This window comes from Chiroxiphia lanceolata, chromosome 2 (genome assembly GCF_009829145.1).
Source record: "Chiroxiphia lanceolata isolate bChiLan1 chromosome 2, bChiLan1.pri, whole genome shotgun sequence".
In the NCBI taxonomy this organism is placed as follows: Eukaryota; Metazoa; Chordata; class Aves; order Passeriformes; family Pipridae; genus Chiroxiphia; species Chiroxiphia lanceolata.
The window spans coordinates 14,630,274-14,646,133 of NC_045638.1; the positions used below are offsets into that span (position 1 = coordinate 14,630,274).

Below are 15,860 nucleotides of genomic sequence, written 5' to 3' on the forward strand. Positions count from 1 at the left end.
TCCTTCAAGAACAAAATAACCCCGTGCCTCACAAGAATCAAAGTACCCCCCTCGGAGCACACTCCAAAGCTCCTGCTTTCATTACTGCCCAAAACAAAGCAGTAGCTTTTTCCTGACATATTAACACATGTAAATGAAAAACAATTGGCCTTAGCAACAAACACCTCCCGGGTATTAAGTTCGAAAGTCTCCCATCAGAACCCAGACACACACACACAGGAAAAATCCTTTGTTTTGTCCTTGCCAGCTCTGCAAAAGCAGAAAACAGAAGGAAGCAGAAAACTATACTAAAATTATTCCTTTCAATCAAATTTCACCTGTGAGGATCATCCTCATTATACCCATTTATACACAGAAGTCAACAAATCATGCATCAGGCGCAAAGGGGCCATCAAGTGGAAATAGTTACCTACTATTCACTCATCCATGAGAAAACAGATCAAGTTTTCCAGTGCACTTACTCCATGTCATTGTGTATTACACAAGGTTAAGAGCAGAGGCTGCTTTTTCCTAAAGAGTTTCCACAGAACACCTTCAACACTCCTACTCTTAAGGATTTCCAGATACATAGTGAATACAAGCAAAACTAGTGAATACAGGCAAAACCAGCTATACTGTGTCACAACAGGAAGAGCATGAACTTACTGTCACATCCACATATTCACCACAGCCAATCTAAGTCACTCTTCACCCAAATGTCCTTTGGGAAATTATGAGTAAAACAATCGTTAATCAGAATGAGTTCTCAAAGTATTAAAGAAACCCAACCACAAACAGGAGAATTCAACCCTCTCTCTTCCCCTGCACTACCACCCTTATGTTAGTTCACGTTGCCAAGAGGAACACACAAAAAACACGAACCCACATGAGATAACAAAGCTCTCTGCCAAACACTAGAACTTTTCAGTGCAGTATTTCTGAAAGCCTCTTCCCTGACATTCAATTTTTCTACTTAAGACATCTTTCTGTGTGCATCCTTCTGGCACAGCCAGGTCAGGTAGCTATCTAGATATAGATATGCTAGATATACAGCATATCCAGTACACGTTCAGACCAAGCTTCATGTGTTTCGATTTGTGCCCACTGCCTCTTGTCCTGTCGTAGGGCACCAATGAGGAAACTTCAGCTTCTCCAGTCGCCTCATCAGGTATTTTTTATATATATTAGTATATATATTTTTAGACATTTGGCATGGTGCTTAGGGACATGGCACAACAGTGGACTTCAGTTGCTGCTCACTTCTTGGGTGGGCCCAGCAGATCAGTTTTCAATCCACCTCATTTTAGATTTCTCTAAATTGTACTTCACCACATAGTCCATGAAGATGTTACTGGAAAGCATGGCAAGTCCTACTAAAGTCTAGATTAACAGCAATCACTATCCAACCTTTTGACCACAGAATGCTAGCAGGTGGGCAAGGCATGACCTCCCCTTTGGAAAGTAATGTCAGCTATGTCCACTTTCAAGTCCTCAAGAGGTTTGAAAATAGTTTCCAAGACTTACTCCATCACTTTCCCAGGAATCATCAAGATGAAGTTGATTGAATCTTTCCTCTTGCTCTTTTGAAGATAGTGATATTGATTTTCTTTCAGTCTCAGATTTTTTGCTCAGATGCATCAAGAAAATAATTTTTTTGGAAGGTCACATATCAATAAGAAACAGGGTTCTGAATAAAGAGTACCACACACCTTCCAAAATCTATACCCACCTTCTTCCCTGATCTTCCCCACATGGCAAGAATCTCACAAAGATGATTGGTGTTTCTTCTGCCACTCACCAGAATTAGATTTGTGGAAACACAGGGAAAAAAACACAAGGGGAAAAAAAGAAAAGCTACTTCAGCTTTCCCAAGATCACCTTTTTAAAGTTAAACTTTTTCTTATAGTTTCAAAAGACACTACAACTTTCTAATAAGGGTGACCAAAGTAACAAAATATATAGGAGGGGCTTTCAGATGACACTAGCACACAAACACACTTTCTAAGACAGCTCATACAGTCATGTACCACCTTTATGGAATATGGAATAATCTTTGTCCAAGTCTCCCATGTTAATGTAAAGAGAACACAGCTACACAGACACAATCTGTAGCCTTTCCTATGTAACTACCAAAAAAACCAACCAACCAACCAAAAAAAAAAAAAAAACCAAACAACCCAAAGTCAGGAACACATTACTTAAAACACTAGCAAGAATTCAACTAAAAATGATGGTTATACAGTGAACCAAACGGCTCTGCTTGAGAGTTACTTGGGAAATCAACCACTGCAAACATACTTGTCCTGGCTTGCTTACTGCACAAATACAGGGTCCCTCTGCTTGTGGATTCATCAGTATCTGAAGGCTCATTCCTGATGACTTCTGCAGCACAGTGCACTACAGAAGATTAAAAACAATCCACCACAAGAAACTATAAGAGGGGTTTTTCCTTCTTAGTTTTTGGCAAAACTTTTAGAAGACTCTCATTGCTGCTGGAAGCACTTGAGGGACCATATTATATTTTTCAGTTAGTGAGGACAAGTCCCACAAGAACATTCTATAAAACAAGTTTAAGACACCAAGCATGTCAAATTCTGACAGCCAGGACAACTCTGAAGAAGCAGCTATTTGAGTACTGCCCCTTCAAAAAAAAAAAAAAGTCAAAAAGAGGAGAAAAGAACTGCCAGGTTACTATATCTTTCACAATAATCACATGCAGAGTTAAAGAATGTTTAAAAAGTCTCTCCTGTTCACCCTGACATTTACAAATTATTTCCTTTTTTATTTGATAAAATACATGCTTTAAAATAGTTTTTCTATACCTTGCATCTAATTGCAGCTAGTTATGATGAGACATCCTATCACAGTTACCAACTCTTTAAATGCTTATCTTCTGGAATGGTGCACAACAGATCACAAAGTCTTGCCACTCTCTAGTAACTCTGAAAGAAAAAAACATTTTAGGCTTCCACAATTAACAGTGGCTTTGCATTCCAAAAGTCTCACTGCTGTTCAGTATTCACACAAAAGTTTAGTTAAAAAAGCTTTTAACTTTTTCCTTTCCCTAATTGCTATTTTACCCTGTAAGAGTCTTAAAGGTTTTTTCACTTTATACAAGGTCACTGTTCTTTAATACAGAAGCAACATTTGCTTAGATGACATGAAATATTTATCACACTGTTCTGAACAACCCACAAACAGTATCTTTTACCTTTTAAGCATCTAAGTCTCACAATATACTCTTTCAGACTTACTGTTTAGTCAAGTCTAACTTTGCTATGGAAAGACATCATTTCATTAAACTTCTTGTAACTCTTCACCTCAACAGATTATCAGAGCTGAGCAGTAGGCCAAGAGGTAAACCAAAGGTATTTGTGAACTAACATTCTCACATGTAATTTTGGCATACCACCTTTACACAGAGTATTTATGCACTCAGAAAACCTCCTTCTTATGATGGGTAGCTTGAGCCTTAATATCAACAAATGTGGTTTCAATGCCTCAACTCCACTAACCTCACTTGTCTCTCTCACTAATGCATAAACTCAAGTCCATCATCTGGCATAAAAAGACTGTTCACATTCTGAATCTTAGCACCGGCAGAAATATCTGCAGCCCTTCCATTCAAAAAGAAAAAGAAAAGAAAGGACAAAATGCATTGGTAACAGAACTTCAGCATGCCTAAGTAATGCCAGCTCTCCTGTTCACTTACATCTTTCAAGCTATTTTCATCACCTAGCGCCTGACCATCCTTTAGAAACATTAAGAAAAGTCATTAGTACTTGTCATATGTACCTTCCTCTCCTTCCAAGGATTTTGCTATTTAAAAAGCATAGTCAGAGAAGTGTACCTGAAATGGGAAATACTGATGTGTCAAAAGCAGTCTTCATTTCCTGCAGGAATTTGCCCAGCAGCCTCTAATCGGACCCTCATGAAAAATATCCCCCATGCTGCTAACCTCCACCTCTGCAGGTGACAGCTCCTTCAGGTCTCAGCAAGCAGCCATTGAAAATTCAACGTCATGTTGGAGAATCAGATAATTATATTTTCAAAGTTCCAGTCATGAAGCATTTTAATCTTCAAAACTAGAAACCAACTAAAGCAGGGAATGAGTTCATAGCAGTCCTTACTACTAAAAATGGAAAGCTATTAATTCCTGTATTAACACCTCCTGACAAGCCCCATTTGTGCTCTGACACACAGCAGGCCAGTTCTCAGTCCAGACCTGTCAGAACTAGGCTGTGGAGACCTGCAGGGCTCGGCTCAGAACAGCCCAGCCAAAAGCACAGGCCGACTCCACACCACTCCAGGAGGCTGCTAAGGGAACATAACTAGAACAGACCCACTCCTGAACACACCCTTAGCCAAGGTTGCAAGTCCAGAGACATTTACTTGGGTCTTGTTTAATCTTTATTTACATGGTCTTTGCATACACATCACAGTCAAGGAGTCAGCACATTTTGCTAGCATACCCTAAATCACTAAGGTGAAGAGATAAGCATATTATCTGCACGTTATCACTGTAATCAGATGTTTCAGCACTTCAGACAATTCAATACTTGACAGAACCAGTCAAATTTAGTTACAAGGATCAGAGATGCCATTGCCCCACAACATGTTCAAATATACTTAACGTGTTTTTAAAGCTAACTGCAGTCAGCTCCTGCCAAAATTTGCCTCATAAGAAAAACAAAGCCCCAGCATCTCTAGTACATTAGGCAAAAAAAGCACCCATCACAGAGAACATGAAATTAAAAATCTCTATATAGCTAAGTGCTCAAAGATTTTATTGATGAGGTTTCTCTATCTTAGCAATTTCCAAGTACTTAGTATTAGTTTAAGCCCTTCTCCTTCATACACGAGCTTGACTTACTTGAATAACAACCCTGCAAGTCTTCAAGAAAAACACCAACTTTTCAATGCCAGCCATCTCTTCTGCTTTCTCTGATATTTCCATGCTTAGTATGGGATGAAACATGACTCAACAGCTAAAACTGCTGATTATCTGCTAAATAAACCAAACCCAGTATCAACTCCAAATCGTCTTTACTACAGCACAATAAAGCTCAAAGCACATGAGCAACTGAACTCATATAGAGTTTTCAGAGAGAAATTCAGGTAGAGATTTCAGAGATGGTCATAAGAAAAAGCCTATACAGCACTCCTCCTCCTCATCTAGTTCTCTTAAACACTCCTCTTTCTGGGAAATCATCCCTTCAGAAAGGTATTTTTTTAATTAGTCCTTCAAGTGAGGAAACTCAACTAACAAGGCTTCTCAAAGGGATGCAAAGCTCAACCTTGTCTACTTTCTCCCCTCCAAAAATTTAGATTAGCACAGCCAAAAACAAGTACCACAAAACTGTGGTACTGCTCTATGAAGAACATCAACGCTTCCAATCAAAACAAAGACAAGAATGAAAATACTGGTTGAAGTGCACGCGGTTCAAATATATAACAATTTGAAAGCCTAAGTAAAAACTTCAATACTGAAAGAATATCTAAGAGACTAACTTAGAACATCTTAAAATTCTTTCCTCGCGCAGATTCAGAATGTGCAGTGGACTCTATAGACAGGAACAAAGCCACTGACAGAGCACGCTCAGCCCACAAAAGGGGCTTCTATCTCCACAAAAACATTTGAGGAAAAACAGATCATGTGCACACACATCAACTTATCATTTTTCTTAAGAATTCAAGGATTGCCTTACCTGCACTCCAACCCCAACATTCCCATCATGTGCTAATTCATACAAGAGTTTTGTATGAATTTGTTTCAGCAACTGTGCCAGCTCAGGTCATCACTGCCCCCCTCCACCAGCTCACTCATCTGTGCCCTGGCCCTGAATATCATCAGCAGAACTGTCTGTGCCACCATATCATTAATTATATATAACCCCCCAACAATAATCCCAAAGAGTAAACCTGCAGACAGTTAAAACTAATTTCCAACTAAATGTCTTTTCAAAGCAGCTTTCTGAGGCAAACAAAAGAACCCAAATCTCCCAAGAGTCTCCATATTATCTCCACTCCCACCCTTAGAGAAACGTGAAGAACACTGATCAATTCAATACTCAACAACCAAGAAAACTAAGCTTATATGACATTTATGCATGGACAGGAACGCTCCCATGTACAAGCAGATTTACAACATATAGTATATCTAAAATCAATCCAGGTCTAAGGCATCAAGTATCTACATACTTTCATAATAAAGTCCTTAAAATAAATAACTTGAGGAGTCTCAAATTCATCCCTTTGAATGAAAAAATACACAATTAAGGCCTTCTACACCCCAATTAAGGAAGGCCATCTATCTGTGACCATAAATGTTAAAGTAGTCTTCCTGTATTTTAGAATAGAGAACACTATACTGTTTGCTTGCTAAAGTTGTCTGTTTATCTCCCGGGTCACAGATAAGATATTTCTGCTCAAAGGGTTGAGCTGTACCGTTGCTAATTTAATCAGCTCTTGAGAAGACCATCACCAAAAGTCAGGCTACACTATCCAGCTATCAGAGATTCAACCTTGCTTATATTTAACTGACAGTTATATAGACAGGCAAAAGTGCCTTTCTTCTTTTGACTAATACATTTTTGTACCATACTTCAATAAATTTTTTAAAGTTTGAAAAAACTTGGCAGCTTTTAACAGAAGTACATGGCCTCACTCAGCTCATGCAGCCCCATTCCCGAGACAGGGTTGTGTTCCTCCCCACCTTAAACCAACACAAGAGGACCTGTTTTGTCCTCTGACCCCTCAGATCCATGTTTTTATTGACACTGCTGACCTCTCTCAGTATTTCCAACCACCTTATGGAAGTGATGATGGCAAATACTAAGAAATGCCTAATGTGACAGTTATCATTCCCAAGATCCTTGCTTTGTACACACTGGAATCCTAAAGAATGCACCACAATCCCAATAGTCCCAGAGAACTGGACTGCCTGAAGAAAGCAAAGCTGTTATTGAAGGGGTTTGTCATGTGCCAAGTAAGTCAGACAGTGAGAACAACCCAGCAGAACCTGCACCTTCTGCAGCACAGGCAGTTACTAGCAAATAATTGCACCTGATCAACACATTAATAAATTACCACATGACAAAATCCCATCTTCCTCATGCAGAGCTGTGCCCTCCAGATCCTTTCACTGCCACCCAAAGACAGCCTCCCTCCTTTACTCACAGAGAACCTCAAAAGACTGAGGATGAAGACAAGTCACACATAACAGAGAACAAAGTAATAAACAGATCACAGAAAATAACATCTCAGAAATACTATCCCACCCTTAACAGTCATGTTCAGTCCTGATGTTCAACAGTAACACTGAAGCCTTCAGATAGCTGCTATGTTAAAAGTGAACACCAAGAAACATATACAAATTACTTCAACCACCTATAACAACTCATACAAGCAGATTCTTAAGAAGTGCCATCATAACCATGTGCAGTTATTTCAAGATGTGTTGCAATGAAACAAACTATTGTTCAAACTTGCTTTCATAACCTAAAGTCTTCCTTCCTACAAGTCCAGATGTCATTTACCTGGACTCCTGTAAAACCTTTGACACAGTCCATCACAATATCCTTCTCTCTAAATTAGAGAGAGGAGGATTCAATGCGTGGATATGAAAGTGGTTGGACTGTCACATCCAGGAGGCAGTGATCAATGGCTCAGAGTCCCAATGGACATCAGTGACAAGTGGTGTCCCCCTCAGGGGTTTGTACTGGACCTAGTGTTATTTAATATCTTTATTAGTGACAGACAAAGGGAGTGAACCCTCAGCAAGTTTGCAGATGACAGTAAGCTGAGTGCTGAGGCTGCCATACCAGAAGGACAGGATGCCATCCAGAGGGACCTGGACAAGCTCAAGAAGTGGGCCCATGAGGTTTAAGCAAGACCAAGTGCAAGGTGCTGCACCTGGGTCGAGGCAAATCCCGGTATCAATCCAGGCTGGGGGATGAACAGATCCAGAGCAGCCATGATGAGAAGGACATGGGGCTGCTGGTGGAGGAGAGGCTGGACATGACCCAGCAATGGGAGCCTGCAGCCCAGAAACAAACCATGCCCTGGGCTGCATCCAAAGCAGCATGGCCAGCAGGTGAGAGAGGGGATTCTGCCCCTCTAGTCTGCCCTGGTGAGGCCCCCACCTGGAATACTGTGTTCAGCTCCAGAGTCCCCATCACAGGAAGCACAATGACCTGTTGGAGCAATTCCAGAGGGTCCAGAGGAGGGTCACCAAGATCAGAGGGATGGAGCATCTCTTCTATAGGGAAAGACTGAGAAAATTGGGATTGTTCAGTCTGGAAAAGAGAAGGCTTTGAGGTGACCTAATTGCAGCCTTCCAAGTACCTGAAGGGAATTTACAAGAAATCTGGAGAGGGACTATTTACCTGGAGTGACAGGACAAGGGGGAATGGCTTCAAACAGAGAACAGGTTTAGGTTAGATATCAGGAAGAAATTCTTTATTGTGAGGGTGGTGAGGCACTGGGATAGAATGCCCAGAGAAGCTGTGGATGCCCCATTCCTGGAGGTGTTCAAGGACAGGTTGGATGGGGCTCTGGGCAACCTGACCTAGTAGAAGGTGTCCCTGCCCATGGCAGAGGCATTGGAAATAGGTGATCTTTAACTTCCTACGATCCCAGGATAAGCTGGCAACTTTAACAGTTATATCTACCCAAAAATACATATTTGTCAAAAAAATCAGGACACAGCTAATGTTTTGCAGAGGGAGGAGCGTGCATTTACCAAATTCACAGATTTTGCCTTCTCCAGAATGCAAACATAGAGATTCAGCAACAGATTCAGCTGAGATCTAGAAATAATGTATTATTCTCACAAGATCTGAAGGTCCAAAACCACACATTTAATTTTACTAAATGCCATTTCAGGTAATTCCAGACTATTCAGAACTTTTATTGCCCACATAATTTGCAGCAGAAACCTCAACTACTGGACAATCCATGTTCCAGCATTCAAACGCTGTAACATAAACTACACATGTACATTCACCCATTTTGCCTATTGAAACAACTCTTCATGCTTTGGGCCATAAACACTAGACAAGAGTAAAAAGCCCACATAAAAACTACAAGCCAACTTCCAAGCTGTCACGGGTGGAAGAAAGTTCTTCACATTTCACTGATGATGTCTGTTGTGCTGAGCCAAACATAAGAAGGGAAAAAGCCTTCTTCCCTCCTTTGATCTACATGGCAACACTTCCACAGTCGGTCCATCAACCCACACCTATTTAGGCACATCCATCTTGGTCAGAGAAGGACACAATCAATATCTTCAAAAGTAAAGGGAAATGGAATAGAAAAGCCTATCCAAGGCCAAGACAATAATTATGATCGTTACCACATTAATTAATGGCATTGTTTTTTATATAACAGAACAGCCACCATACCCGTGGCTTATTTGCAATACATCTAGTCCCACTTTTATCCCTAGCAATTCTGACTCTTCTGCAGAAGCCAGTCATTGATGTAACTCTTGAACCTGCGATAGTCCAGGGAACTACACAGGCAAAGAGCTTGTTGAGGGGGCTGTGTGGTATCTACAAATATAATTTTTATACTGGTTTAGCTTCCTAATTCTGTTCACGCTAGGTCAGTCAAGCACAAGGTGCAAAGAGGACAGCAGAACTACCTCATTGACCATTGGATCATCATTTGAGTGGCTGAGTTGCTCTACAAAAATCTCTCTGTAAAATGGAAACTGCAAGATTTTCACTGTGAAACACACTACAGTACCCTAAAGTGCACTGCTTGGGAACAGTTCCACTATTACCTTCCCCTCCCAGCTCCTGGCTTTCTGAAGTGCACACACAGCAATGCCACAAAGGGCACAGCACGCAGCAAAGCCCCTGCGCTCAGGAACCTCTCTTTCTCAAATCAATCTATTAATAGATTTTGTCTGTAGATGCAGGGAACTGCCTTCACACCTCCCTCCCTCCAAAAAGGGAGAGAGAAAGGGGTTCGACACACCAGGCCAGACCGGGGGCGGGAAGGCCAGACCGAGCCCGCGGCCTTGCTCAGCACTCACTGAGCCGCTTTGGCGCCCACGGCAGCTCCCCCCTTCCCCCATCAAACCTGTCCACACATCCCGGCCCCTCAGGAACGCGGCTGTCGCCGCGGTTCCCGGCCCGAACGTGCTCCCTACAGACCCCCACGGGCTCAGGCCCTGCCACAGCCCGCGGCTCCAGCGCCAATCGCTCCCTCCACGCGTCCGAGCGGCACCGCAGTGACCCGGCAATCCCGCACCGCCCGGCGGGAGCCGAGAGCCACTTTATCCCCACCGCCTCCAGCGCGGTGCGGGGGCGGCTCCGCGGGGAGCCCCGGCCCGGCCACTCGCACATAGACAGGCCCTCCTTCCTTCCCCCCACCCCTGCGGGCCCGCGGCGCGGCACTTCCCGCCCGCCTCCCCTGCCCCCGCGGGGAGAGCGCGCCCTGGGGCCGCCACGGGGATCGCCCGGCCCGGGGGCACCCGCACGTCCGCCCTCCCCATGCCGAGCTGCCCCCAGCGCGGCGGGCTCGGGGCAGGAGGCCGCGCCGGGCCGCCCGCCTGCCCGCGGGGACAGCGGCGGGTACCGCGGGCACGCCCGGCCCCGCGGGGGCGCGGAGAAAGGCCCGCGGGGGGAGGCGGCGCCCGCGCGGGGCCGGCAGGGCGGGAGGACGCGGCGCTTCCCCGGCGGGGCCGCGGGGAGACCCCGCCACGGGGGGGAAGGGTCGCGCCCCTCTCCCCGCCTTCCTGCGCCGCCGATACCTGTGGCGCCGAGCAGGAAGTCCAGGGTGCTGTGCCGCGCTGCTGCTGCCATAGTGAGGTAGAGCCCTGTGCCATGCCTGGAGCGGCGGCGACGGCGCGGCCCGTGCGGCGGAGCGGCCCTATATGCGCGCGGGGCTGCGGCGGCGCCGCGGGGGGGGAGCGGCGGCGGGGCGGGGCCGGGCCGGCGGGGCGGGACCGCAGCGGAGCGGCGGGAGGGAAGCGGTCGATCGGCATCCCCTGGGGCTGGGCCGCGGCTGGGCGTCCGAAAAATAGCCTGGGGAGGCCTTTGGGATGCTGGTCGCACTGCCCGGTGAAGTCCCGCAGTGGTGTCCTGGCGCTGAGGCCGCAGACCGATGCCGGCGGCGGCAGCAATGGTGGCCTCGGGCTGCTGCACCTCACCTGCTGCCCGGGGAGGGACACGGGGAGGGCCCGCCAGCCTTCTGCAAAGGGACCACCATCAGGGCTTCTGAAAGGCCTTTTATTTAAAGTCATTTTTTCTTTTCTAACGGGTAACTGTAAAACAGCGTGCTGAAGGCAAAGATTACACTAACCACGTGCAGCTACAAACCCAGAAAAATAGTGTGCAGAAGCAGTTAACTACAGAACTGGTCACTGAATCACAAAATCACAGAATCGGTTAGGTTGAAAAAGACCTCTGAGGTCACCAAGTCCAACCTATGACCAAACACACCACCACGTCAACCAGAGCATGGCACTGAGTACCAGATTTTGCATAAACACCTCCAGGGACAGTGACTCCACCACCTCCCTGGGCAGCCCATTCCAGTGTCTAATCACCCTTTCTGTAAAGAAATTCCTCCTGATATCCAACCTAAACCTCCCCTGGTGCGGCTTAAGACTGTATCCTCTCGTCCTGTCTCTGGTTACCTGGGAAAAGACATTGATCCCCACCTGGCTACGACCTCCTTTCAAGGGAGTTGTAGAGAGTGATAAGGTCACCCTTGAGCCTCCTCCTCTTCAGGATAAACAACCACAGCTCCCTCAGCCGCTCCTCATAGGACTTGTGCTCCAGATCCTTCACCAACTCTGTTGCCCTTCTCTGGACCTGCTTCAGCACCTCAGTGTCCTTCCTGAATTGAGGGACCCAGAACTGGACACAGTACTCGAGGTGTGGCCTCACCAGTGCCAAGTACAGGGGAAGATATTTGACTGTCGGTTCCTATGAGCTTTGCCAGCTCTTGGTTCCTTTAATTTTATTGCAGGATTGAGAGCAGGTTTGCACAATGCCATGCCGTGGTTTCACATGATTCCACAATTAAATTAAGAGATTTACAAGTAATTGTTATTGTGTAATCCAATGTGCTACCGTGATTATTTCTATTCACTTGGAATAAGGTGGGGTTTTTTCAGGGCAAATTTACAGTATCCTTGTTTTGAACAGCTATAGTTCCACACAGACACTCTGAGCAAAGCAAAAATGTTCTCTGGAGATACGCATCAGAGGAAGCACAGACATCTGCAGTTCTGTAGTAACTACATTTTCATCAGCTGTTGTTCATTTGAGACAACTCATGCATGAGAGGCTTTTTTTAATGATTAATTAGCTAAAATATATGGCTTTGCAGATTCCCATTCAACATCTTTGATTCAATCCTGGATATTACAGGGGATTACAAAGTTCTCTTTGAGTGGCTTGTGTACCCTTGTTGCCATTCCATCAGGAATTCTTATTTTTCTTAGTGCCATGACTTTTTTTTCTTTAACCAAAATTAGTGGTTTTTTGCTGCTTTGAACTCTCTACCATTCTTTTTTCTGAACATGCAGCTGCCATTAGACAGCCAGGAAAATCCCTACACTTTAAAATCTCTTACATCTCTCACCATTGCTGGTGGCAGCTGGAGTGGTTTCAGTTACTTTATTCCATAAAGGAACTTTCTGGATTGATTTTTGCTCTCTTCAATGGGAGCAACGCCTTGTGTTCAGTTCAACCAATTACATTTTTTTACAGAAAAGCATAATAACAAAGCCCACAGAATTTAAGCCTCCATGTGAAGGATCCCATTGCTGAGGAAGGAACTAATAGACTTTCTCTTCCGCTTCTTTGGCATGACTGCTCTGTACATGATACTTAACTAGGTCATGCCTGGGATATTTTTTGGGAATCTTCCTGTTAGAAAATTACACTGAAGGGAATTTTAAAAAGAGCAATTAAAATAATTAAGGAGATGAAGGGATTGATTTATGAGACAAGATCAAAAGATCTAGAATATTAAAACATGTTTCACAAATACTGCGGTGTTTGGATGACATCATGTTGTTAAGATTAGCACAGACTATATGGAAAGAGTTTGATCAGTGTAAGATTGCGTGCGTGTCTTGAAGCCAGTGCAGACTACAAAAAGGGGTTTAATAGGGAAAAAAAGATTGAGGCATCGATGGTTGCTGGGTCATGGAAAGTTTTGTGCTGAAAATCGGGCAGAGACCCTACCCTCTGCAGGTAGATTGGACAGATTAGATAAAAGACACTGGCTCTTGGGAACAATCTTGCACTGCAAAATAGTTGGGACAAAGGCCTTGCACAGTACGCAATAGATGTGTGTTTTAATCTGCATAACTTCTGTTCTTTTTACAGGACCATGGCAGGCTGAAATACCAAGTGTTTCAAGTCTCAAGATTTTTTTAAGCAGAGTGTAATAGCATTTTTAACCACAAGCTCTCAGTTCATCTTCTCTGACTATATCTACCTGTGTTCATTGGTCTGAAAATATTTCACTTACAACTGCCACAATCCAGAGTTCACCTCAGGAACTAAAGTTAAAATCAACTTCTTTTCATAGACAGCTAAGAATTATCCTTTAAAAAAAAAAGATTTTTTTTCCTCATGTTTATGACCTGTTCAGAAATTCATTCACTTCAGGTCCTTCTGAGTCCTGCTTAAGGTGCACTAGGGTCACTTAACAATAGTAGATTTTTTTTCCTGAATGGCTAAAAAAGTTTCTAAAGCAATGACACATTTAAGACAGGAGTTCACAAAGGTTGTGTCAGCCCTTGTTTAGGAATACTTGCATGTCTCATGGCTATATCACTTGTGAATAACATGCCTATCTCATAATGCTAATTGAAACTGTGAAATCAAGCATAACTATTTAAAATATACACATACAGGTTCTCTCCCCATACCTGGTTCTGTATATTTAAAGTATTGTAAACATTAATGCATTACAATTAAATAAGCAGAATAACATGTGCAAACATGTAATCCCATGCTGAAGTGCCTGCTAGAAGATAGTAGCAAAATGTGAAAAGCTGGGGCTGCAAACAAAGAGGGGTTAGAGTTTGATGCAAACCCCTGATTGTGCTTTCATCATCTCCACTGTTTATGAATCTTAGTGGGTCAGTTTTTTCCCTAGGAATTTTGATTTTTTAAACACAACTCTAGTCCTTTAGTATTTGTTTATAATTGATAGAAGTCATGGTACATTTTGAGGAGTAGGAGAGGGAAGATAGTACTTCATTTTAGAAAAATAGTACACATAGGAAAGAGTCTTGTAAGTTAATGGTTGCTTTAGAAATTATTTGAGGTAACAATGTGGTACTACAATTATGAGCAACCAAGAAATTCACCACTTTGGAAAACAGCATTATCTTATTATATAAGACAAATTCATGTTTTCTAGAGGTGAACATCAGTTTAATACAGATAAGAAAAGTAGAACTGAGTATTCTAATGAATTTACTTCTTTAATTCTTATTTCTGCTTTTATGCCTGAGCATGTTACTGTTTACTAAAACAAATACAATTTATTTCCCTCTTCTTGGATGCTTGCAATCTAATATATAGACTTGCTGGGGCATAGCTCTGGAGGCTTAAAAAAAAAAAGATAGCAAACTGTCTGTTTCAAATTAAATTGAGGCAGTGTGGAGCCTACATCTTACTGGAAATCATTAAAAAAATCTCTAGCTTTAAAAACAAGCATATTGAGTTGAACGTGGAAACATACTCAGGTAGATTACAAGATGAGTAAAGACCTCTTTTTTTTTTTTTTCTAAGTTCTGCAAAGAAAGACCCTGGAGAGTCAAATTATATCATAGGATGTAAGACTTCTCACAGAACAAGAGAACAATTTCAGGAAGTTTTAGTGAACTCAGATAAGAGTTAATTACTTAAATAAGTGCTACCATAAATTATAGAGGCTATTATACTCTCTGCTTTTTGAGAGCCCTGTGATGTATTTCAGCCAGAGTGCTGCTTTTGAACCCTTGGGATTTCCTTTGGTCCAAATAGACTCCAGCCTGTTTCTTTTGGTCCAAGGTTATTTACCACAGAGGTGAGACCTCAAGTCCAGTCATCCTGGGATCCTGATTATCCTGCATACCTTCAGGGTCTCCTTACTTGTGTTAGCACAGACCATTCCTTACGTTTACCTCCCCACCAGCACCCTCTAAGCTTAGCCTTTAGGATTGTACCTCTCACCTGCACATAATGGCAGGTTTGGGGGGTTTTCCTAACTGCCAAAATGCCACAGGCCTGACAGAGTTTCTTTCTGTGTTTCTGTATAGATGTTTGACCACTCGACAGAATTCCCCAGAATCCCAATGAATATAAAGACTAGATGAACACTGCTTTTCCACCCCAACCACAGTCTTGCCTGTGAACTCATCACATGATGCAGCAAAGTGGGATCAAGCTTTTCCTTGACATCTGTGTCATCTCTCAGAACAATTAGATCCTATAAGCAGTCCCTTTTGGTTTTCGAAAATAGCCCCTGAGGAACCTTTATATAACTTCTATCAGATGACCTCTCCCACTCCTTCTTCATCCCCACTCATCATCTGATCCTTTGGGCAGCTCATCAGATGATTCCCAGTACCACATCAGATGATCATGATCTTGGATAGCAACCAAAGGACTTTCCTGGTTTGTCCACCTTCTTTATCATGCCTGTAACATAGTCTGGATATACCTCCTCAGGCACCGATAGGGCCTGCTAGTACTAGTTTTTCTTTATGACCTAAGCTATAGAAGTTAGGTCTGATAGCTGCATCAGCTTGTTAGAATATCTTAACCACTCCCAAGTGGTGACTTACAGACCCAGCTACAGGACAGGACCTGTGGTTCACAATCAAAAAGAACATAACAGAAAAAATTGGATCCTGA

The 15,860-nt window shown here is 43.3% G+C and overlaps 1 protein-coding gene across 2 annotated transcripts in view; it reads right to left on the reverse strand.

Annotated features, from left to right (window-relative positions):
- Nucleotides 1-10,897, reverse strand: part of SMS (spermine synthase) — a 46,788-nt gene extending 35,891 nt beyond the window's left edge. The window contains exon 1 of one of the 2 annotated variants that reach the window (XM_032678776.1): nt 10,742-10,897. In XM_032678776.1, the coding sequence (XP_032534667.1) occupies nt 10,742-10,793 (52 nt within the window). In that variant the 5' untranslated portion in view covers nt 10,794-10,897. Of the gene's footprint in view, nt 1-3,829; nt 3,885-10,741 lie in introns of those variants that run through there. The other variant, XM_032678777.1, reaches the window with a different exon arrangement.
- Between the last annotated feature and the right edge of the window lie 4,963 nt (nt 10,898-15,860).